The 26583-nt window shown below is 33.9% G+C and overlaps 1 protein-coding gene across 1 annotated transcript in view; it reads right to left on the minus strand.

The window, feature by feature from the left end:
- Positions 1 to 567: 567 nt before the first annotated feature.
- LOC132728041 (pre-mRNA-splicing factor ATP-dependent RNA helicase PRP16-like) overlaps positions 568 to 26583 on the minus strand; it is a gene marked incomplete at its 5' end in the record, with an annotated part of 34258 nt that continues 8242 nt past the window's right edge. Inside the window, 13 exon segments of the mRNA XM_060713650.1 lie at positions 568 to 585; positions 1660 to 2520; positions 3209 to 3550; positions 4077 to 4241; positions 8944 to 9106; positions 9889 to 9935; positions 18400 to 18500; positions 21018 to 21173; positions 22089 to 22151; positions 23103 to 23313; positions 23826 to 23972; positions 24744 to 24905; positions 26395 to 26475. Of these exon segments, the coding sequence (XP_060569633.1) occupies positions 568 to 585; positions 1660 to 2520; positions 3209 to 3550; positions 4077 to 4241; positions 8944 to 9106; positions 9889 to 9935; positions 18400 to 18500; positions 21018 to 21173; positions 22089 to 22151; positions 23103 to 23313; positions 23826 to 23972; positions 24744 to 24905; positions 26395 to 26475 (2517 nt within the window).

Genomic DNA, 26583 nt, shown 5'->3' on the forward strand with positions numbered 1-26583 from the left:
AACTCCCCTCAGCTGCTACTTAGGGAAAATTTTTAATCAAGGATCATCATTATGAGTTGTCTCCCCTGAAAACACACTTTACAAGTCTGATTTGCAAATACCTCAATTGTGAATGGAATTCTATTTTCAAAATTGCAAGGGCATAAATTAAAATATTATGCAAAAGTGAGTAATGGTTCTTAGATACACTGCACTTTGCAGTGATATAGTCATGATGTGTCAATCTATAAAGTTTCAAGTAAATATTCGCGATACTTTTTAGATATGCCCAATACAAAAATAAAGTATGAAAATTGGCAACGGGCAATCAATATTGCACTGAAACAGCTTTTCTTTTAAATGAGATGTAACCATATAATATGAAGTTTAAGGTTTCAAACTGACAGAGTTTTGACTTCAATATTGCTCCATACAAATTCCGTGACATAAATTTCGAGACAAACGCCAGTGTGAACAACGGACATATGTCTTAATGAGACCTTACTTTTGTGACTACTAAATTGTTCTCTTTATTGCTCTTTTTAACCACATGAAGGAAAACAGGCATTAAAGAAAAAGTACAGTTACCTATTGTTTCTGTAGCCACTACCGTAAGTATAATAATAATAATAATAATAATAAAGTCTTTATTTCAAGAGGCTACACAGTTGCATCAAAGGCAATCTACCCTGTGGGCCTCATAAATTGCACATATTTACAATCATACAGTTGTGAATAACATGAAAAATTATGCAATAACATTAACATAATTATTTTGATATTGCAAATAGACAATAATGATAATGATTATATAAAGTGCACAAAAATATATACAGTGAACAAGGCATTTCAAAATTACAAATAAACCTTTGACAATAACAATATTTCAATTAGAGCAGTGTATTTCTTATAATTTTATATTTGATTTGTCTTTTTCCAATTTTCTATGTATTTATGTTTAAAGTTTTGAAGTGATTGTGCAGAGCGTATGCTGATTGGTATTTCATTCCAAATTTTTGATCCTGAATAGTTAAAACTTTTTCTGAAAAATTCTACTTTTGGTTTTGGTTGGTATATGTTAAGTTTTGAATCTGTTGAACGTAGGGTGCGAGAATGAATAGTATGGTTGAAGGTAAATTTTTGTTTTAAGTACTCTGGGCAAATATTGTTGATTGACTTATATACCATAATTGCTTGTTTATATTTGACTCGGTCTGGGAATTTCATCCAGTTTAATAAAATGAATAGATTTTCAGACGGGGCATCATATGGTTGATCTAGTATAATCCTAGCTGCTCGTTTTTGAAATCGAACTATGGATTGTATTTGCTCCAAATTACAATTTCCCCAGATAGAGCAACAATAGTCTAAGTGAGGTAGTATGTAGGAGTTAAAAAATAGTTTTCTAATGGGAATGTCTATGAAATATTTAATTCTTTGCAGTAGGTATAATTTGGAATTGTACTTTTTTAACACATGATTAATATGGTTTTTCCAGTTTAATTTGCTGTCAACATGGACACCTAGAAGTTTTTCAGAGTTGGAACATTCTATTAAATTATTGTCTAAATGTAGCATGTTTAATAATTTGGAGTCTGTTTTGTTTGATGGATAAATTGCCATTGCCTTTGATTTCTCTGCATTTAGTGACATAGCGTTCATTTGACACCAAAAACTTACATTATCTAATGCAGTTTGTAATTTTGTTTGTACTTCCAGATAAGTTGTTCCAACTGCAGAAATAGTTGTATCATCAGCAAATATATCTGTAAAAATTTCCTTTAGTTCATTTGGAAGATCATTTATATATATATGAAATAAAAGTGGACCAAGAACAGATCCTTGGGGAACTCCTGATTTTATATGTCCTGGTTTTGATAGTTTCCCAGATATAGATACCTTTTGAAGCCTATCCTGTAGGTAGGACTTAAACCACAGTATTGTTTTATTGCTGATATTAAGTGTTTGTAGTTTCTGGATAAGAATAGAGTGATCTACTAGGTCGAACGCCTTTGAAAGGTCGAGAAACAGTGTTCCAACAACTTTTCCATCGTTAATAGCATTTATCCACCTATCTACTATTGAAAGTAAGGCAGTTTCACAGGAGTGATCTTTTCTAAAGCCAGACTGATAGTTATAGATTAAGTTGTTAGATTCTAGAAAGTCTTTGAGGTTATTAGAGACATGGCGTTCAATGATTTTGGTTAGTATTGGAAGGATTGAGATTGGTCTGTAGTTGCATTTGTCACTTTTAGAACCTTTTTTAAATATAGGTGTAACTTTTGCAATCTTAAATTGGTTTGGGAATATATCATTAGAAATGCTTAAGTTCATAATATATGTAATTGAATTCGCTATGATGTCAGCTGACATTTTTAGATATTTTGGCCCAAGTTCATCCAGACCTGTAGACTTGCTTTCGTCAAGATTTAGTAACTCTTTTTGAACAAACTCTTTCGTTACAAGTGGTATTTCAAATTTAGAAGAAAAGTTTGAATTTTCTTGGCTGTCATTAATTTCTGGGAGTGTGTGTTGCGTACACTGAAATATGTTAATGAAATAGTCATTAAAAGTATTAGCTGTTTGGACTGGATCTGAAATAGGGTTGCCTTGATCGTCATTGATGAAATTAGTTGGATGTATTACAGATGTACCTGATAAATCTTTAAGATTTTTCCATAGGGTTTTAGGATCATTTTTCCTATTGTTATTTATTTTTTCTGTAAAAAAAGTTTTTTTTGATGTTTTGATAAGTGCTTTTACTTTATTTCTCCAGATCTTGTACTGTTCAAAGTTACCTTTACTTTTAAAATAATCTCTTTGATTTATTGCATATTTTATATCTGTAGTTAACCAGTCTGGTTGACTTGTATGTTTTACACGTTTAGTTTTTAGTGGAGCATGTTGATTAAGTGTATTTAAAAATAAGTTGGAAAAATAGTCTAGTGCATCATTTGGATCATCGTATATTTGCAGGGTGCTCCAAGGTTGACATTTTAATTGTTGTAAAAATTCTTCTTGATTAAACTTCTTTGTATTTCTATAAGAGATTGTTTTATGCATTGGTCCATCAGAACTTTTAGACGTTTTTCTTGTTATACATACTGGTAAGTGATCACTTAGGGATATTTTGGGGATAGTAATTTTCTTTATGTTACATGGAATATTTGTATACATATGATCAATAATTGTTGATGATGTTTGAGTAATTCTAGTCGGAAGTTCAAACCATTTGGCAAAGATTGTAACTGTCATTTAGTTTTAACCAGTTTGATTTCAATGAATTTTCAGTTTTAAAATCAATATTAAAGTCTCCCATTATCAACAGTTCCTTGTCTTCACAAATTAATTTTTCCAGGGTATCTTCATACATCGAGTTCCAAGATGACAGGGATGATGGTGGTCGATACACATATCCAAGAATAAATGGTTTTTGATTAAATGGTTTAATTTCCAGTAAAATAATTTCCATATTGGTGTTTTCAAGATCTTCACGCCTAACACAAGGGTAGTTTTCTTTCACAAATACAACAATACCTCCACCATTTGATTGTCGATCTCTCCGAAAGAACTGGTAGCCATTTATTAGGAATTCTTCATCACTAAAACTTTCATTTAAGAATGTTTCACAGATGCCAAAAATATCAATTTGTGTTCATGTAAAAGTATCTTGATTTCATCAAATTTTGGAAACAAATAATGAATGTTAAGATGCATGAGTTTTAATCCTTTTTTAAGGAACCAATCATTATGAGGATTTGTAATCGAGAAGTTATCATGTTCTGACTAATCTTTGTAATTTAAACTTGGTGCGGTGGCATTGATGGAGGAAATAGGTACATCCAAGGTGACATTGGTGGGAATTGATTCCAAATTCTTAACGAGTGGGGTGTATCCAAATGTTAGCTCGGAAAGACAGAAGGATAGACAAACAGTCAGATGGACAATGCCATATCTATATCCCTTCGTCTTCGACAGGGATTATAAGACAATTCATACAAATTTAGAATAAGACCACATACAAAAGTTTAGAAAAAGACCTCTCACAAAAGTTTAGAGTTAGACTATTACCAATAGTTAAGAATAAGACCACTTACGAGAGTTTCAGCACTGCACTCCATCTCTAGCGATTTGATCAACATTTTGGAGAGGGCTGGATCTAGCGGGAACTCAACCATATTTCTTCCCATCGGAGTTAATGCCCCTGTATTGTCTAATGCTCCTAAAATCCATAACTGGTACATGGAGTTTAATATGTTATCCTGAAATGAATTGATAATGATTGATGACAATTGACGATTTGCTCCATAACAACTTGCCCCATATAAGTGACAATTTGCCCCAGATTAGTGACGATTCGCCCCACTTCAAAATAATCATTAACAAAAGCACCGCAAAGACAGGCAGTACACGCCTACATGTAAATGTTCATAAATAATCAAAAATAATCTTTCAATAAGGGTAGAGACCCAATCAAGAAACTTCTCTGTTATATCTTAATTGTCCTTACAATACTTAGTGTGACCTTGACCTTAACCCAAGGAGAGTTAAACTGGCAGTCAGCAGATTTTCCATATTATGGTTAACATTTCTGCCAAAAAGTTTCAATCTCCTTCAACTGATTCAAAAGATACAGATCGGACACAAAATCTGCTAACAGAATTTTTTTCGGGCGTATATAAAAGTGCACTATAAATTTTTTAAAGTTAAGAAATGGTAAGATTTTGGTATCTATATGAAATAAATGTTCCCTTTATTTATATTTTAGAACGAAAATCGTCCATTTTAAATGTAAGGTTATAATAGTTACTATTCAAACTGATAACAAAAAATTGTCCCAGTTCAGTGACGCTTTGCCACACTTCAATGATCATCAAGACATCCATATTTTATATCATTTTCCTTCAACAAAGATTTAAGTAAATGAAAAGATCATATTTTTTTTCTCACTGGCCGTATGCATTGAAGTACTACATATTTTTTTGTTTAAGGCATTCCGTTACTTTATAAATATCAGTTTTCAAGTTTTTGAAAACATGTTATATGCTGCCTTAAATAGAAATACCAGGTTACCATTGTCAACAATGTTTAAACATCTGCTTCAAGTAACAATTTATTATGTATGAATAATAATCACTTATTTATAATATCAATCTGGTTTTTTACATATAACTCTGAAAGTCAATACCAAAATAAGCATGCAAATAAGTTTAGTAATTATTAATTAATTAGTTCTGATAAATTAATATTATTCTTATTCTATCTCCAAATTAAATATTATCTATAAAAGGTATACCAATTATATGCAAAAATACATAAACCATGTGCATTTTTCGATCAAAATAAATACAAAATATTTTATATAAAATTGGGCGAATCATCACTAAAAAGGGGAGAATCATCACTTAAGTAAGGCAAATCGTTATTGGGTGATTCATCATTGGGACAAATCTTTACATTACTCCTGAAATTAAGAATGTTCTCTGTAAAATATACATATTAATTTCATTAAACATAGGTTAGAGATTTTGAAACAATCCTTGACTTTGCTGACTGCAACAACTGATAGATTCTGGTCAGACTGTTTTGTTTGTTTGTTTGTTTCATTTTACGCCTTTTTCCCAACAGTATTGTAGTCATATAGGCGGGTAGTTTCCTAACCATTGTTCCTGGAACGTTACACCAGTACTAGACTACCTTCCTCCGTGCTAAACTACCAAAGCATCTCCCGGGGATCAAACCCACGGATTAGAAGTCATCGACTCTAACCCCTCGACCCAGCCAGACTGTGATGACTGCTAAAATGGCATATAGTCAAGACCACTTTTTAGCACTTAAAGAAATACAGTATGCTGTAAGCTAAAAAAAACAAATCAAACTGAATAAATTCAGTTAAAAAACTAAGAGGCAAAAACTCAGACGACAGTTTCAGTTTTAAAATACACAAGTCATCAAGGTCATGTACATAAAAAAAAATTAACGAGCCAAAAATGTTTGATCTCACGATGGTATTAATGTTCATCAGATAGTCACACCCATTGACAAAAAGTCATTGACTTTTTACTATTTTACTAACTCATCCCTCACTCCCTCTCAATATAATCATAATCGTAAAAATATTTCAGTGCAAATAAAAATCATATAAATTGTTTTACATTTTATTCATATAAATATTGTTCATATGAATATTGTTGTTCATGTGAAAAATGAAAAACACAACATTTTTATAAACTTATGGTATATATTATAAAAAAAAAGAGGATATTGAATTTAATTTTCCCTAATGTTGATGAATAGTTTTGTTAAGGACGTTTTTGGGAGTTTTCATATATATAAAACGTGAAACCCCAATTTTTTTTCCGTTTTAAAAAGTTTCTATTATCATATTCTAACATCATGCCAAGTTTAAAAAAATTCTATTGAACAGTTTTAATTTTGCCTATAATTATGTCTATATGAAAACTCCCCAAAACGTCTTTAAAGGAACTCCACTTTAGTCAAAAAGCCTAAAATCATTAAATTTGAATTTCTTGCAAATATCAGCATGAACTCTTAAAACAGAAAGATGGGCAAAAGATAATGAAGACAAGTTAAAAGTCTTATTTTTTGTGCTATTTTTAGACATATTTGAGTGAAAAGCTTTGCAACGCTTTTCAATTTTTGGGTCATTTTCAACATTTAGAATAATAATTCTGACAAAACAATAATCTGACATCTTCTACAGTAACATCAAAGAGAATGCAAAAAATGGCAGAAAATAATTTTAAGTGAAAAGTCAACATCAAAAGAGAAAGATTTTCTCTCGATACTAGTACATACAAGCCCTGCAACTTTACTAAAGTAATTAAAATTTACTAAAGTAATTAAATTTACCTTATTTGCATAGTAAATACATTATAGTCATCACTTTTTGTAGAGCATGTACTCCAGTAATGAATTATTCAAATACTGATATCTTCTTAAAACAAAAATAATTTAATTTTCTGTTACACAGTCACAAGTATGTTTAAGAATGAGAAATTGCAAAAATAAAACTAGCATCTTATTTTTACAGGTTTCCTGCTATCTCAGTACAGGTTTAATAAAGACACCATTGGGTCTATAAATCCTTTGTATATCTCTCAAAGTCAATTAAATTCAGTTATATTAACAACGCTTTGCTTTTTATATACCATGCCATACCATCCTATCTGGACCCCTGATGGCTATTTTGAGGGTCACTACCAAGATATCATATGCTAAAGTTTAGATAAAAATATCTTGCAATGCACACAATTATTTTCATGTAAGTTTAATTCAAAAACATTTTGATAGTAGTGCTAAAATATTAACAGAGTCTGAAAATTCAGCACAGCCACAATCATGACATGATTGTTTACCCATTTTGACTTTCATATAATATTATTTATATTGAATAATGACCCTCAAAATGGCTTCCACTTTTGTAAAGGGTTCAAAATATAACAACAAGAGGGCCATGATGGCACTTAATTGCTTATCTGAGGACTGGAATGATTTGAACAATTTTTGTAATGACCATTGCTGTACAGTTGCATCAAAATCTACCAAATGGTTGCTCTTTGAGGAGATGTTGTTTATAAGTTTTTTTGTTTTTGATTTTTAGCTCTTGATCCCATCTAGTTCAGTGGACTGGAACCGTTTAAGCATTTTTTAAAGAGGGCATAAAGATAACTCTGTTTTAGATTCATTACTATTGGCTGAGTGGTTAAGGAGATCCTGTTTGAGTAAAAATGTTAATGACAAACACCAGACACTTGGTGATCATATTAGCTCAACTTGAGCACTATCCATATTAACCTTTTACCTCATGATGGCTTTAAACACTCCCCTCCTTTTTTGAGGCAAATGCCCTATTTAGGCCCCAAACACTGTTTTTATGTCTGAGAAATGTTGTTAAAAAAGTAATCCTTTTTTTAGTGCCACTCCCTATCAAAAAGATACATCAGGGGGTTGCCAGAAGGGGGACATTCCACTTCTGTTTGGGGGTATAAAGGGGGCCGTAGCCCCCAACATCGCCAAGAAAAATTTGGACTTGTAAGAGGCTAATAATGGCCTCAGGTCAATTTTAAGGTAATGTGTAACCAACTCTGAAAAGCCTTTTACTCTACCTCAATCCATTGAGAAGTTGGAGCACTTTGAAAGCAGTTTTGATGGCAAAAACAATTCAAAATACTGTAAAATCATTATTATTCATTGGGCACAAATTTTCGTGGTTTTCGTGGGTAGGTCAATCCATGAATTTAAGATACGATAAAATTTTATCCCAACAAATACTTCTCGCCATGTCTCTATTTTATACATTACAAACATGCATCGGCGCTTTTCCGTCGATTTTTGTGTAATGAATGCCCAGAGGCAAGGATTAAATTTATTGACAAGCTCTGTGTGATACTGAAAGATGTAACATGTGCGGCGATTAAGTGTAAAATTACTTTGCATTAGGTTATTTATTTTATTTTTTTGCAAGAAATTAAAAATCCATGAATTTAAGAACCCACGAAAATTCCCATTTTGATAAAACCACGAAATTTCATGCCCACGAATATAAGTGAATTCCCAGTAGTAATTTTTCGCAATTTTGAGACGTCCCCCCATTGCCATGATAACAGAAAATTTAAGATTGAGCATGTTGTTACAGAGGTTATGATTCAGTCAACAATTGTGCCAAGTTTCATCAGTATTGAAGCATTTTTAATAGTTTCATAGCAGTTTGAACTAGTAACAGGAGACTTTTCAATGAAAACAGCCATTTTTCACAAAATGCTCATGCGGATAAAGGTTAAGTCATTTGGTTATCTACAACTGCTTCTAACTATCCACAGTAATTTAAATGACATAATGATAAAGCTGTTTATATACCTAATTAAAACTACTTTTTATATTTTTATACCATTCACACAGAAAAACAGTAAACATATAATAATAGTTAAAAAGATTTTAAACCTGAGGTGGTGGGTCCATAAAATGGAACTGGAGCAGATCCTGGACACCAAGGGATTTCAACAGTAGTACAACATTGGCGAGGTTTGTACGTTGTATTTCGGGGACGGTCATTGTGAGAAGTTCATCTTTATACTGCCTGGCTGTATATAATCTGTAAGCTTGTCTGAAAATGAAAGTCATCAAAATATTGCTGTTTGCTTGGTTTGTTGAGATTTTTCTTTATTTTGACATCGATTTTTACAAAAAAATTTTTTGGTTATATCTCTGTGATCAATCCACTTGACCGTCTTTTTTAGATAACTAACCAGTTTGATTGTTTAGGTTTAAAAACCGTTTAATACGTCAATTTTAACATATTTTTTTTGGCCCATCAATCACACTGGCTTTCCTGGATAACTAACCAATAATTACCTCTTCACATGTGAATGACTACTAATCCAACTTGATTACTGAATGAGCAGTAAGGAACAAATAACCAATGAGAAGACACATGGCAGGTCAAGGTCAAGTCATCTCAAGTACCAGAGATGATTGGTTGACCTGATGTGACTAACTTTGGAGGGTGGTGCTAACAAGGGTTGTTTTTGTTTAGAGATGCCATCGGAAAGCTGATGCCTTGTATAGTATTGTCGTCTCCTTCAACCACCAATGAGCAAAGAGCAGGTTCTGGGAAGACTGCATGAAAAGATGTCCCCGATGTGACTTCAACAGTGCACCGGCATGGACACTGATAAATCTCGGACAAATGGTTACTCTGGCGCCAAGTATAAACAAAACTAAACACACACACAATTAGTGCACAGTCTGTCCAGGATACTGTTGATAGGTGATCATATTTTTTACTTTGATACTATCATATTTTGAATGGACTGTTCCAATCTTAAAACAGGGCAATTGCATTACACAATCTAGCAGGTTAAAGGTTATATAAATATCAAGACTTACCCTGGACCTGTTCTTCCTGCCCTCCCTGACCTCTGATTGGCATTTGCCTGTATAACACAAATACAAAATACATAGGTCATGGAATTTCAATTTTATTCAAAAGAGGAAATAATCATCAGGTATCATCTACAAAAATGACACTGCAAATTCATAACTTGATATGGTTATTACATTGTGTTACATTTTACAATTAGCACAGTATGATTATGTTTGTTTGATTGGGTTTTACATCACACTGACACTGACACAGAATAGGTAATTTGGCGATGTTCCAGCTTTACTGGCGGAGGAAGACCTAAGGTGCCCTTCTGTGCATTATTTCAGGCATGAACAGGCACCTGAGTAGAACCATTGACGTTCCGTAAGCTAGCTGGATAGCTTCTTCACATGAAAGAATGCAAAGTCCCTGTCGGTATTGTGATACCAAACAAGAGGGCCATGATTGCCCTAGATCGCTCACCTGACCAATCGAACTCATCTGAACAATTACCTAGACAAGCATTCTGACCAAGTTTCATGACAGGTGAGTCAACAAGAGATGTCGGTAGGACAGCAACGCTCGACTATTCTTAGTGGTTGATAGTAAAACAAGATGGCCATGATGGCCCTAAGGTCGCTCACCTGTATATAGGCCCCCCCAACCCACCCCCCCCCCCCCAATGTTGCAGGGCCAATTTAACCCAAGGGCTTTTATTTGCACAAACTTGGTAGACACCCATAAGAAGATGTTTCATGCTAAACATCTAAACTCTAGCTCATTGGGCTTTTTAAAAGAAGATTTTTTTTAAGTTTTTACTATACACATATAGTTAAAAACAAGAGCTGTCCGTAAGACAGCGCGCTCGACTTTTTTATTGCTTGCCAATAAAAAAAGTTTTTGCAGTAAAAGGCAATACAAGAATCTCTGTATTTTTAAAGTGAACTAGTTGTTTGATACCCTTGAATATTACAGCAATGTTTATATGACATAATTTATGGTAAAGTGAACAAGTGGATAGGAATGAATTTTTTTAGATTTTTTAAGTTTTTTAGTGCTTGCCTATAATACAAAACATTGACAGTTAAGGGCCATAATTCAAATAAAATCTTTGACAGAATTACCTTCTCCTGGACATGTTTGGGAATCATGATTGTAAACAAGTATTCCAACTTTCAAATTAATATCTCAAACAGTTCAGTCAAAAAGTGGACTGGTACTAAAAAACTTAACCAAGATTCTAAGTCGATAAAAGGCCTTAATTTTTAAAACAAATCCTTGACAGAGTTACCTTCTCTTGCGTACAGATGGGGGTAATGATGTGAAATAGCATTAAAAGTTTCAAAGCAATATCTCAAAGGGTTAAGGCAATAAGTGGATTTTACCCATATTCAATGTATTTTCTAAGTCAAAAAGGGGCATAATTCTGTCAAAAACCTTGACAGAGTTATGTCCTCTTGTCTGTTGATGAAGGTCGTGATGGTAAACAAGTATGGTCAGTTTCAAAGCAATACCTCCAATGGTTTTGAAATAAAGTGAGGTGGTACAAAAAACTTAACCAAGCTCAATACACTTTCTAAGTCAAAAAAGGGCCATAATTCTGTCAAAAACCTTGACAGAGTTATGTACTCTTGTCTGTAGATGGAGGTTATGATGGTGAACAAGTATGGTAAGTTTCAAAGCCATACTTGTAATACTTCTGAAATAAAGTGGGGTGGTACGAAAAACTTAACCAAGGTGTGACGCCGACGCCGACGCCGACGCCGGGGCGAGTAGGATAGCTCCCCTTTTCATAGAAAAGTCGAGCTAACAATGACACCCCTGGGGCCGGGCCAGTTTTGACCCCAGGACTTTTATTTGAACAAACTTTGTAGACACTTACTAGAAGATGTTTCATGCTTAATATCTAAACTCTAGCTATTTGGGTTTTTTCAAAGAAGATTTTAAGTTTTTGCTATACACATATAAAGAAAATCAATGACCCCCGGGGCGGGGCCAATTTTGACCCCAGGTCTTTTATTTGAACAAACTTTGTAGACAGTCACTAAAAGATGTTTCATGCTTAATATCTTAACTCTAGCTATTTGGGTTTTCTCAAAGAAGATTTTTTAAGTTTTTGCTATACACATATAAGGAAAATCAATGACCCCCGGGGCGGTGCCAATTTTGATCCCAGGGCTTTTATTTGAACACACTTGGTAGACACTTATTAGAACATGTTTGATGCTAAATATCTTAGCCATAGCTCTTTGAGTTCTTTAAAAGAAGATTTTTTAAGTTTTTACTATATGCATATAGGGAAAATCAATGACCCCCCGGGGCGGGGCCAATTTTGACCCCAGGGCTTTTATTTGAACAAACTTGGTAGACACCCATTAGAACATGTTTCATGCTAAATATCTTAGCTCTAGCTCTTTGGGTTCTTTAAAAGAAGATTTTTTAAGTTTTTAGTATATGCATATAGGGAAAATCAATGACCCCCCAGGGCGGGGCCAATTTTGACCCTAGGGCTTTTATTTGAACAAACTTGGTAGACACTCACTAGAAGATGTTTCATGCCAAATATCTAAGCTCTAGCTCTTTTGGTTCTTTAAAAGAAGATTTTTTAAGTTTTTACTATATGCATATAGTGAAAATCAATGACCCCCCCGGGGCGGGGCCAATTTTGACCCCAGGGCTTTTATTTGAACAAACTTGATAAACACTTATAAGAACATGTTTCATGCTAAATATCTAAGTCTTACTCTTTTGGTTCTTTAAAAGAAGATTTTTTAAGTTTTTACTATATGTATATAGGGAAAATCAATGACCCCCTGGGGCGGGGCCAATTTTGACCCCAGGGCTTTTATTTGAACAAACTTGGTAGACACCCATTAGAACATGTTTGATGCTCAATATCTTAGCCATAGCTCTTTGAGTTCTTTAAAAGAAGATTTTTTAAGTTTTTACTATATGCATATAGGGAAAATCAATGACCCCCTGGGGCCGGGCCAATTTTGACCCCAGGGCTTTTATTTGAACAAACTTGGTAGACACCCATTAGAACATGTTTCATGCTAAATATCTTAGCTCTAGCTCTTTGGGTTCTTTAAAAGAAGATTTTTTAAGTTTTTACTATATGCATAAGAGGAAAATCAATGACCCCCAAGGGCGGGGCCAATTTTGACCCCAGGGCTTTTATTTGAACAAACTTGGTAGACACTCACTAGAAGATGTTTCATGCCAAATATCTAAGCTCTAGCTCTTATGGTTTTTTAAAAGAAGATATTTAAAGTTTTTTCTTTCGGTTGCCATGGCAACCAGAGTTCTGCATGGAATTAAATTCTTTGAACAATTTTTAAAGGTGACCACCAAAGGAACATTCCCGTGAAGTTTGGATGAAATTGGCTTAGTGGTTTATGAGGAGATGTCATTTAAAGTAAAAGTTTACGGACGGACGGACGACCGGACGAAAAGCGATCACAAAAGCTCACCCTGTCACTTTGTGACAGGTGAGCTAAAAAGCCTTGATTAAAAGGTAAAATTTTCTCAGTAACGAAAAAGGCAAAATTTTTCTTTAAATCCATATTACAGTTATAGGCCTTGGAGAGAGTCCTATTATGCTCTCAAAGAAGAGTATATAAAATTTCAACATGTTTCAAAGCCTTATGTCAATGAACTTTGAAAATATTTGAGGTATTACAAAAACTTTAAAGTAAATTCTAAGTCAAAAAAGGGGCATAATTCTGTCAAAATGCTTGATAGAGTTACCTCCTCCCGTCTACACGTTGGGGTCATGATGGTGAACAAGTGTGCAAAGTTTCAAAGCCATATGTCAATGGACTTTGAAAATATTTGAGGTATTACAAAAACTTTTAACGTAAATTCTAAGTCGAAAAAGGGGCATAATTCTGTCAAAGTGCTTGATAGAGTTATCTCCTCCTGTCTACAGGTTGGGGTCATGATGGTGAACAAGTGTGCAAAGTTTCAAAGCCATATGTAAATTGACTTTGAAAATATTTGAGGTATTACAAAAACTTTAACATAAGTGGTTACGCCGACGCTCGGGTGACTACAATAGCTCTACTTATTCTTATTGAATAGTCGAGAGCTAACAAGAGGGCCATGATGGCCCTGAAGTCGCTCACCTGTATATAGGCCCCCCACCCCACCCCCCACATCGTTGCAGGGCCAATTTTAACCCAAGGGCTTTTATTTGCACAAAATTGGTAGACACCCATAAGAAGATGTCTCATGCTAAACATCTAAGCTCTAGCTCATTGGGCTTTTTAAAAGAAGATATTTTTAAAGTTTTTACTATACACATATAGTTAAAAACAATGACACCCCTGGGGCCGGGCCAGTTTTGACCCCAGGGCTTTTATTTGAACAAACTTGGTAGACACCTATTAGACCATGTTTGATGCTCAATATCTTAGCCATAGCTCTTTGAGTTCTTTAAAAGAAGATTTTTTTAAGTTTTTACTATATGCATATAGGGAAAATCAATGACCCCCGGGGCGGGGCCAATTTTGACCCCAGGGCTTTTATTTGAACAAACTTGGTAGACACCCATTAGAACATGTTTCATGCTAAATATCTTAGCTCTAGCTCTTTGGGTTCTTTAAAAGAAGACTTTTTAAGTTTTTACTATATGCATATAGGGAAAATCAATGACCCCCTGGGGCGGGGCCAATTTTGACCCCAGGGCTTTCATTTGAACAAACTTGGTAGACACTTATTAGAACATGTTTCATGCTAAATATCTTAGCTCTAACTCTTTGGGTTCTTTAAAAGAAGATTTTTTAAGTTTTTACTATATGCATATAGGGAAAATCAATGACCCCCTGGGGCGGGGCCAATTTTGACCCCAGGGCTTTTATTTGAACAAACTTGGTAGACACCTATTAGAACATGTTTGATGCTCAATATCTTAGCCATAGCTCTTTGAGTTCTTTAAAAGAAGATTTTTTAAGTTTTTACTATATGCATATAGGGAAAATCAATGACCCCCTGGGGCGGGGCCAATTTTGACCTCAGGGCTTTTATTTGAACAAACTTGGTAGACACCCATTAGAACATGTTTCATGCTAAATATCTTAGCTCTAGCTCTTTGGGTTCTTTAAAAGAAGATTTTTTAAGTTTTTACTATATGCATATAGGGAAAATCAATGACCCCCTGGGGCGGGGCCAATTTTGACCCCAGGGCTTTTATTTGAACAAACTTGGTAGACACTCACTAGAAGATGTTTCATGCCAAATATCTAAGCTCTAGCTCTTATGGTTTTTTAAAAGAAGATATTTAAAGTTTTTTCTTTCGGTTGCCATGGCAACAAGAGTTTTGCATGGAATTAAATTCTTTGAACAATTTTTAAAGGTGACCACCAAAGGAACATTCCTGTGAAGTTTGGATGAAATTGGCTTAGTGGTTTATGAGGAGATGTCATTTAAAGTAAAAGTTTACGGACGGACGGACGACGGACGTACGACTGACAAATAGCGATCACAAAAGCTCACCCTGTCACTTTGTGACAGGTGAGCTAACAAAAAATAAATAAGTATCAAACCAAAAAAAACTCTAAAATTTGCAAAAGTCACTTTTATGCCACCAGACATTTGTATATATTTTCATATTTGACAAAATATTTTAATAAATTGTCATACAAGTTTGAAAATAAATACATTTTTAGATACAAAATTTTTTTTAAGGTACATAATGCCTCAGAAATTGATAAGTTTTTTTCATATTTTTACCTTTTAATATGAGTTTTATAACATTTAAATAATTGTTCTAGAGGATATTAGATGCTCATCACCTGAAGATAATAGGGCTAAATGTGAAATTATTTGTCATAAAAGTAGCAATGTAAACAAAAAAGTATTTTGACTTCCATAAAAAATATCAAATCAGTGTAACTGTATTAATTGCCAAAAGACAATAGAAGCAAAACATAGTTCAGGTAATGAACCAATAAGTAACTTTTTGACACTAAAGCTGGACACCAAAGATAAAAAACTTTTGAGAAATAATAAAAGAATTGCTGGGGCATTAAAGGCCTTTAAAATATTTAAAGTGACATGATGCTCATATTTTCATAGTCATGTTGAGCTGAATTGACTTTATATTTCAAAAAATTGACTGTCAAAATGGTGTTCAAGTTGAGCTGAATTGACTTTATATTTCAAAAAATTGACTGTCAAAATGGTGTTCAAGTTGAGCTGAATTGACTTTATATTTCAAAAAATTGACTGTCAAAATGGTGTTCAAGTTGAGCTGAATTGACTTTATATTTCAAAAAATTGACTGTCAAAATGGTGTTCAAGTTGAGCTGAATTGACTTTATATTTCAAACAAGAGCTGTCCGTAAGACAGCGCGCTCGACTTTTTTATTGCTTGCCAATAAAAAAAGTTTTTGCAGTAAAAGGAAATACAAGAATCTCTGTATTTTTAAAGTGAACAATGGCCATGAGCATTAAGATATTTAGTGAAGAATTATTTTACTGAATTGTGTGATACCCTTGAACACTGCAGCAAAGTTTGAAATGTTTAAGTCAAAAGAGGGCTGGTACTAAAAACTAAAAAATTAATATCTCAAACAGTTCAGTCAAAAAGTGGACTGGTACTAAAAACTTAACCAAGATTCTAAGTCGATAAAAGGCCTTAATTTTTAAAACAAATCCTTGACAGAGTTACCTTCTCTTGCGTACAGATGGGGGTAATGATGTGAAATAGCATTAAAAGTTTCAAAGCAATATCTCAAAGGGTTAAGGCAATAAGTGGATTTTACCCATATTCAATGTATTTTCTAAGTCAAAAAGGGGCATAATTCTGTCAAAAACCTTGACAGAGTTATGTCCTCTTGTCTGTTGATGAAGGTCGTGATGGTAAACAAGTATGGTCAGTTTCAAAGCAATACCTCCAATGGTTTTGAAATAAAGTGAGGTGGTACAAAAAACTTAACCAAGCTCAATACACTTTCTAAGTCAAAAAAGGGCCATAATTCTGTCAAAAACCTTGACAGAGTTATGTACTCTTGTCTGTAGATGGAGGTTATGATGGTGAACAAGTATGGTAAGTTTCAAAGCCATACTTGTAATACTTCTGAAATAAAGTGGGGTGGTACGAAAAACTTAACCAAGGTGTGACGCCAACGCCGACGCCGGGGCGAGTAGGATAGCTCCCCTTTTCATAGAAAAGTCGAGCTAAAAATTGACTGTCAAAATGGTGTTTGACCAACAGTTGATATTAGAAAATGTTAAGGATAAAATTATAAATCTGCCTAAATTTAAAAAGACTGCCCAACTCTTTTTATAAACTAAGCATTATAGGTAAATTCTAATGGATCTTTACAGAAATTTCATTTGGATCTGTATGTTATTTATTGTTTATGTGAACTTAATTATTAAATTGAAAGGATTTATGGCAAAATGAAAACTTATTTTGATCTTCACCCATTCACTCACTATATACCCTTGGATGGGCATCATGTCACTTTAAGAAAAATATATTCTTATTACTCATGAGTTATAGCGTACTATCTGCTCCATTAGTTTTTAAGACAGCAAAAAACCCAACAAAAACTATCATTATTTCGAAACGTACAAATTCTAGATATTTATCATTTTAAAATTCAAATATTTCTTGACTTTTTATACACATCCTTTACAAATTTTTAACAAACTGAAACTTGTTATTTCTTAATTCAAAACCTGCGTAAATATTTTGGTAAAGCAAACACACCAAATTAAAACGTGACAAAATTTTTGTTTTCCCCTAACCGACATCATTTCATCTTAGGAAAACTCGATATTACTTTTCTAAAAATAGATTGACAGCCTCATTTTTGTGATTTTTCTCCAAATCTAATCAATGTTTATTAAAATGTTTACATCAAAACTACATTCATTATCTAAACAACTTATCATCCACTCTATATTCTATGCGTATCAAAATTAATATTAAATTTATTTTCGCAGATTTTTTTATATTAATCTTTCCCCATGTAAAAAAGATATTGCTAAAATTGGTGAAATTTTCACTATATAGATGGAACACAAATTTTGATTGGTTAAAAATAATTGAAACCCACAAAAATATTTAACCAACGAAATTCTATGTAACTAGAAGTTATGCAACATGCAGAGCTGGTTTTGTCATGCTGTCTAGACTGGTAGCCGGGATACAGTGAATGTTGTAGGTTACACCCATTTATTATTATGGGCGGGGATAAACAATTAATTAAGGATACAGAGGGTTTATAGCAAAACTGTTGTAAGCCCTTCTTTATCTTAAATAAGTTACTGCAGTTTTGCCGTCAACCCTCAATACAGACAATGCTTATAATCGGCGATCAGATCATATGAGTAAGGTCATATAAAGGGAGATAATTCAATAACTAAGAAATGTACAGTAAAGTTCTTTAAAACTGCACTTCCTCTTACTAACATCTATAACTGTGTGAAATTTCAAAGATATATCATTCACAGTTTGGGAGTTACATGTATCATAAATCCCAAGAAGCATTATTAATTCAAACCTGTCAAAGCAAACTTACCTGACTAATAGGGAAGACCTGAAGGGCATCCATACCGACTTTAGGATTGAACACTTTAAGTTTACAGTACCCAGAATCCACTACAAACATGATTCCATCAACTGTTATATAAAACAAGAGTATGAAATATTTTTATAACATAAATACGAGGTGTGCGCAATAAGTTTTGTCCAGTAACGGGTTGTTTTAAATTTCTGCACGAAATTCTCATGAAATTCTACTTATCATACGTTTCAATGCAATAGCTTTACATACATACCCGGTTTGTCTTAATCCAATGTATTTTAGGTGAAATACATGCGATTTAAAACATTGCGGTCTTACCCACTAATGTAAAACTGGTTGGGAAACGATCTTTGCATTCCTCTGAAATTCGGAGTTATATCAAAGTGCATCATCAACTTGGAATTGAACCGAAAACAATTTACAATGAAATTTGTCAAGTTTATGGAGATAGTGAAGTTTCCTTTAGACTTGTTAGAAACTGGATTGCTAAGTTTAAAACTGGTGTTGAGTCTATCAAAGACGCGGTAAGATCTGGAAGAAAACCGACTGTGGTGACCCCGAAAAACATTAAAATGTCAATAAAATATTAGAAACGGATGCTAGACACACTTCTCGTGACAAAGCTAAGAAAGTTGGGATATCAGAAGGGTCAGTGCGTACAATTCTAAAGAAGAAACTAGGAATGAGCCGCATCACTGCAAGATGGATACCCCATCTACTCACCAATGACCAAAGACAGGAACGTATCAGATGTGCTAAGAAATTGTTAAAGATATTCCCAGAATTTAACCGTCGGCGTTTCAATAATGTTATAACGGGTGACGAAACATGGGTACACTTTTAAGAGCCACATAAAAAGATAGATAATAAAATTTGGGCCACCAGAAACGCTTGAAGGCCAACCATTGCAAAAAGAACACTGAGTGTCAAGAAAGTTATGGTAGCAGTATTCTTCGACATCAATGGCATTGCTCTTCAAGTTTCAGTGCCAAGGGAGTGGTCTGTCACAGGAAGGTTCTATAAACAAAAAAATTTGAAAAAATTGAGAAAATCCTTCCGTAAACGTCGCCCAGCTACTGGACTCAGGGGTGTTTGTTTACTTCACGACAACGTGCCAGCACATACCTCAACGATTGTGAAGGATTTTTTGGCAAAGGAGAAAGTGAAAATCCTTCCTCACCCCCCATATTCTCCTGACCTTGCCCCTGCCGACTTTTTTCTCTTTCCAAGACTTAAAAGGAAGCTTTCAGGTCGGAAATATAGAAGCCGAAGTGCCGTAGGATCCGCTATTCATCAGTGCCTTCTACGCATCCCTAAAAAGGACTTTGGAAATGCATTTCGAATGAGGCTGAAAAGGCTGAAGTTGTGTATTTCTCACAAAGGAGTGTACTTTGAAGGAAATAAACAAAAATAAAGTGTCCTGGTACTGTATTTGTCTTTTTATTTATAATTGGACAAAATATATTGCGCACCCCTCGTAATTGATAAAATAATAATTAACAAGAGTACCATTGTCACAAAATATGCCTGTCACAAATTGCTCATAAAAGCCAACTTTTTGCATTAGGACTCATCATGTCTATATAGCCCATGCACACATTTTCAATTTTTATTCTGACTTTTGACCTCTGCATGTGACCATGACCTTGGCCAAAGGGACCTGAATTTCACATGTAACACTCGACATTACAATGGTGAACATTGTGCCAAGTTATATTCAATTTCCTTTTGTTTGTTTGTTTAATTGGGTTTTACGTCACACTGACACATTATAGGTCATATGGCTACTGGTGGAGGAAGACCTCGGGTGCCCTTCTGTGCATTATTTCAGGCATGAGCGGGAACCTGAGTAGAACCACAGACGTTCCGTAAACTAGCTGGATAGTTTCCTCACATGAAAGAATCCAAAGTCCCTGTTGGGATTCAAACCCACAGCAGTAAGGGGCAAGTGCAATTTCCTTTCAGGCACACAGAAGTTTTGCAAGCATCACTATGTCTCACAGTGGCCGACATTTGAATCAAGTAATACTAAATTCCCTTTACTCCTGTAGAAGATATGCTCCAAATAAAACTGGGGCAGAACCCGCAAAGGGCATTTCATTAATATTTCAAAATAGTGTAAATGTATAAAGCAAAGGTGTTTCACAAAGAAAGGACATAAAACAGATCAAGCATATTGAAATAGTATTGTAGTAATATTTATTATTGCCAGCATTGCAAGACTGTTTTATCTGAAAATCTTTTTATTTTTTGTTTTGTTTGCAGGTGGTGAATGGGGATTTCCAGATGCACCAACGCTGAAAGGGTCAAATGGCAATTTTCCAGGTTTTTGGAAGAAGAATGCCTCAGCTGCTTGTCCATGCATCAATTCAGGCTAATGTTGGCACCTGAGTAGAACCAGTAACCATTTGTGATTTATTTGTATAGTTTCACCATCTGGAGGAAATCAATGTCCCTTAGAGGATTAAACCAAACAAAAATCTATCTCATTAGGTATGCCTTGGCTAAACAGAGGCGAAGTCTCATGATATTGTAAGATGCTTTCATTTAAACATTTTCAAACATATAATGATAGATAATTATTATCCTTGATTGTCCTACCATAACTTTACCTGTGAGAGAGGTTTCAGCAATATTTGTGGCTACAATACATTTCCTTATTCCATCTGGAGCTTTCTGGAAAATTTTAGCCTGGAGATCACTAGGTAACTGGGAATATATAGGTAGAATTGCCAGGGGAGGAGCATCATCTAATTCTTCTAGTCTCTCTGAATATGATAAAAAGATACATAGATTGTTATGATAAATTTTTCCCTTTTCAAAGAAAAAAGATTACAGTTTTAATAAAATGCAGCTTTTTAACTGAATATCCCAAATTATTACAACGAAGTTTATTGAATACATAGACATGTCATTTATATATAACTGATATAGCCTATTGCTTGAACAGATATACATTTTTTTTAATGTATATAAATGTTTCTTTACTGAACATAAATCCTTTTTTTATAAAAATATAGCTCCTGAACACATATATTATTTATCTATGAAATTTATTCATTGTACAAAATCACCATCAATTTAGTAACTGACAGTTTACTACAATTACCACTAGGCAGTAAGTCCGTATGCAATGACTTGAATCACAAAATATATTTATCTATGAAATTTATTCATTGCACAAAAATCACAATCAATCTAGTAATTGATAGTTAACTAAAGTCACCATAAGAAAGTAGCATTTTTTTTAAAACATTGAGGCCTGGGTCCGAGGTTACAAAGAAATTCTCTAAACTTAAACTCAATTCTCAGGTATTTGATTGGTCAGACACAGGCACAAAAATGTGCATTGACCAATGAAAAACCCTGAGATCCATGACAACTCTCAGGGTAGCATTTTTTATAAATCTAGGCCTGGTCCGAGATTACAAAGAAATTCTCTAAACTGAAACTCTAATCTCTGGTATTTGATTGGTCAGAAACTTCCACAGAATATACAGTGACCAATGAAAATCCTGAGATTAGAGACAAACCTTAGAATAACGTTTTTATAACCTCGAGGCCAGTACTGGTTTTCAGGAAACAAACTCACGAGTGTTTGAAATAAACTATAGTCAAATTTTCACTCAATTGAGGTAAATAATTAATTCAAAGTTTGAATTTTACTGAAGCAGTCCACTTACCTCCTAATAACTCACATGAGACCTCAATATCCTCTTGACCTGGCATGAACACTAAGATATCACCTTAAATAACAAAAATATAGCATCTTATAGAGGTATTCTGACAATACAGATTAAAGTTTAGTAAATTTTATTGAGCATCAAATACATGTTTATTTCCCAAAAGTACATAGGATTTCGAAACAGAACTTGACCAAAAGCTCATCTTTATACATGTATACAATAGTTTCAAATGTTGAGAAAAAAATGTGCATCCTGTTGGAGACTCGAACCAGAGAATAATGTTCTGTGGCTCTAACAATTGAGCTATCAAGCCACTTACACACCTTAGGTGAACAGTTCTATACCATTATATACTGCCTTGCTATGCTGAAATTTCAATCTAGGATTCTAATGTGAACATAGAACAAAGTAAACTGACTAACACCTTTTTACAGTTAAAGCCCCAAAATGAGTGTCAAAGGGTGAGAAAAAAAGGTCAATGTCAACTTTCTAGCTTTACTGGTGGAAGACGACCTCAGATACCCCCTCTGTGCATTATTTTAAGGCACAAGCAGGCATAGGAGTACAACCACTGATGTTCCATAAGATAGCTGTTTAGTTTCCTCACATAAAAGAATCCAAAACCTCTTTCAGGAACCGAACCAACAGCAGTTAAGGGCAAGTGATTTGAAGTCACCACTTTTCCATGGAAAAGTACAAATACTGTATGTCTTGAGTGAGACCCAAAAAATTAGTGTTGGAGCACCACACTAAATATTGTATACCAGTATATACCGGACAAGGTGCTTGGATGACTAAATGCAAAAATCTTTCCTTTTCACCCAACGGAATGAACTTTAAAACATCTAATTCTCATTCTTCATCTCTTCAAACTAATTTATATACAATAATGAATGGAAAATGTAAAAATTGGAGAAAAAAGCAAAATATTTTTCTACTTTGTGATTTTGATTTCTGCAAGCGTCTATAGGTACTGCTCCAACACTGAAGTGAATTAAATCCACACTATACCTTCAAGACCCATTAAGTGAATCTGTAAAGCTTGTTTGACAGCTGCATCAACATAATCTTCCACAGGATTTTTGGCATACAGGATGTCCACAGGAAACGTTCTTCCCGGAATTGTATACGTTGGCACATTGCCAAAGAACTGAGCAAATTTTCCAGCATCCATAGTTGCCGAGGTTACAATCAACTTTAAGTCCTGTCTTCTAGAAACTACCTAAAATAAAAATCTCACAAGTTTTAGAATTCATGAATTCATGTACAATGAAATAAATTGATCATCAATAATTTATAAACAAGATAAACATGTATCATAATTTTAAGATGTTTTATTGTAACAAACTGCTGAAAAATCCTAAGAGATTGTTTTCTTCCTTTTGGGCAGTGGCAGCTTGGTCAATGGTTAACACATTAGAAAAGTGATTTAAGGATCACTAGCTGTGTGGGTTCAAACAACATTAGGGGCTATTCGTTGTTTCCTTGAGTAAGAAACTTTACAATCAGTACTGGTTGATTCCATGAACATATTCTAGACTGTGTCATTAAGCTTAAGCATTTAAGCACTAAAATAAATTCAGTATGAACTAAAGTTTTGTTTCCATTATTGAACAGAATGGTTTAAAAAGTCCTGGTATATCTCAATTCAATCAGAGGGTGAAACCACTAGAACAAGCTACTGTTCTTTTGATCACACCATGATGTCATGTGAAAATCTTACAATATACTTACGTCTCTTAACAGTCCAAACAGAACATCTGTGTTGAGGGAACGTTCGTGAGCTTCGTCCATCACTATAGCGCTGTAATGATCCAGATCTGACTCTCTCAGAGATTCTCGTAACAATATACCATCAGTCATATACTTGATCATTGTATTCTAAAATCAACACATGGCATCATTCTATTGTGTCAATCTTCATATTTGATTTGCAGAATTTACAGAGGGTATTATACTTTGAGATAAAAGAACTTTATTATATAAGCATTAAAACAATATAGAAGCTATTAGGCTAAGCAAGTTCTTTATATTTATCAACAAGCTAAAACAATTAAATCTAAACAGTCATATTGTATTTATATAGATACTTCTGAACCTGGCAAAACTGTTTTTTTCCCCAGCTAATATTGGGATACAGAGTAAGACCTTTGTGTGACTAAGGGTTCAAGCTAAAATAATGTTCACAATATTTAACTATGGCAGTTAAGGCAATCATTGCTTAATGACTCGATTTGTATTCCAGCAACAACAATGGTTATATTAAAGGAAGTTTTTCTTTTTTACACAACCATTTGATGTAAGTCAAGACAAATAACATGTGTGCAAAGTTTCAGATCATTCACTCACTCAACTTTTTTCATCAAATCATTTTTATTGCGTAAAATGACTCATATTTGAAAAAGCATTTGAAATCTTTTAAATTTTAAAACAAATTTGGCGCAGAACGGTACAAAAAATGACTTTCAATTTAAAAGTGAGCATATTTCTTGTTATCTTTAGAATATTTTTCTGTTTTAAGTGCCCCAGGTGATCTTTATCAAAAGATTTTAAATTTTAAGTTTTAAGGGTTTTTTTTAACATTGGTAAAGTTTCGTGAGCCTGGAAGAAAATCTATCTATTCATTACAAGCATGAAATTTTCTACACATACCTCACTGGTACAGTCCTCAAATCTCATAGCATAGCCGACCTCATCTCCAAGTTTAACTCCCAACTCCTCGGATACACGCTTAGCAACGGACATGGCTGCTACTCTACGAGGTTGTGTACAACCTACCATACCATACTTGGTGTAACCATCTTCATGTAAATACTGGAATAATAAATATATGAATGATTCAATTGCCAGTGTAACAATAAAAGAATCAATTGCCATGGTTATTTACAATACATGACATGAAGAAAATAACTTAACTGGGTGCACATTTTGTTCCCATGTTTATTCCCAAAATCTGCTCATAGAATTTGTTTTAAATATTGAATTTAAAACCGTTTGTTTTCTGTATTTTAAGTTTCTTAATAACTTTGAATCGGGTGATGTTTTTTTCGTCAATTTTTGCGTGATGATTCTTCACTTTCCTTTTTTCCCTTTTCTCAGGGTTCCAATGTTGTCAAGGAAACAGACTGTGTAACAAATAGATAATCCATGTCTGAATAATCCTTGTTTACTGGAAAAAGACATCCGGGTTGAGATTTCATTCATTGTTTTCCCTTTGCAAGGGCTGAGCTAGTGTTTGTTAGTGGATCCAATTGCTGGATGCTTCGCAGGTAGTAAAATACTGTGTACATAAATATAGTTCAATGTTAAACAAAGGACATAATTTATTTAACAGAGATAAAAGAAGAAATATTTCAAATATGATTAATATTTCTAAAGCCGTACTTATCATACTACTCTCTTTGGGAACTCTTTTCAATCTTAGCTACAGTTTCAAATCATTCCTGTTATCATGGTTATAGGTTTTAAGTCACAATGTCTGTGTTGATGTTTTTGGTGACATTCCAAATCTTACTGGATTAGGAAGATACCCTCAAATTATCAATAAATTTACAGAGAGGCACCAAACCTGCTTCATATTACTTAAACTAGAAATGTGTCCATAGGACACGGGTGCCCCCACCGCGCCACTGTTCTGTCAATCTTTTTACAAAGTCAAGGGAAATGACTCTACAAATACTTGATAAATCCACAAGCGAAAACCCAGGTGCAAATCTAAATATGCTGAGCAACCTGCCCATAAGGTTTAATGACTATGTTAAATCCTTTTTGAGTAACTTGCGACACAAGTTGAAAATTGCAAAATTTTACTAAGTCAAGGGCAATAACTCTGAAAATACTAAAAATATCGACACGAAAATACCCAGGTGCACAACTACACATGCTGATCAATATTCCTGTAAAGTTTCATGACTCTAGGTCAAATACTTTTTGAGTTACGTGCGACACAAGTTGAAAATTGCAAAATTTTACTAAGTCAAGGGCAATAACTCTGAAAATACTAAAAATATCCAGATGAAAATACCCAGGCGCACAACTACACATGCTGATCAACATTCCTGTAAAGTTTCATGACTCTAGGTCAAATACTTTTTGAGTTACATGCGACACAAAAGTGAACGGACGGAAGTGGCTGCAATTCTGATGCCTAAACCCTTAAAGGCAACCCCTCATCTACTAGGATGTTAATAAGATTACATGTTAAACACATTTTAACATTTTTATGACAAGATTCACACTTTCTTTACCCCTTTATATGGCCCACCTGTTAAACTAAATGTTGTGTAAACAAAAGTTCCTATACCTGTGTAAGCTGTGTTGTCTTTCCTGATCCTGTTTCTCCGACAATGATCACAACACTGTTATCTCGTATAATATTTAATAACTGAAATACAACATCTAAATGTATGTGTCACAATAAAATACAACAATTCTGTCTAAACATTGTAAAGAATGTACTAATGATATTTAAACAAGAGCACTGTATGCATTG

Source organism: Ruditapes philippinarum, unplaced genomic scaffold (assembly GCF_026571515.1).
Source record: "Ruditapes philippinarum isolate M1 unplaced genomic scaffold, ASM2657151v2 ctg7201_1_1_1_1, whole genome shotgun sequence".
Classification (NCBI taxonomy): domain Eukaryota; kingdom Metazoa; phylum Mollusca; class Bivalvia; order Venerida; family Veneridae; genus Ruditapes; species Ruditapes philippinarum.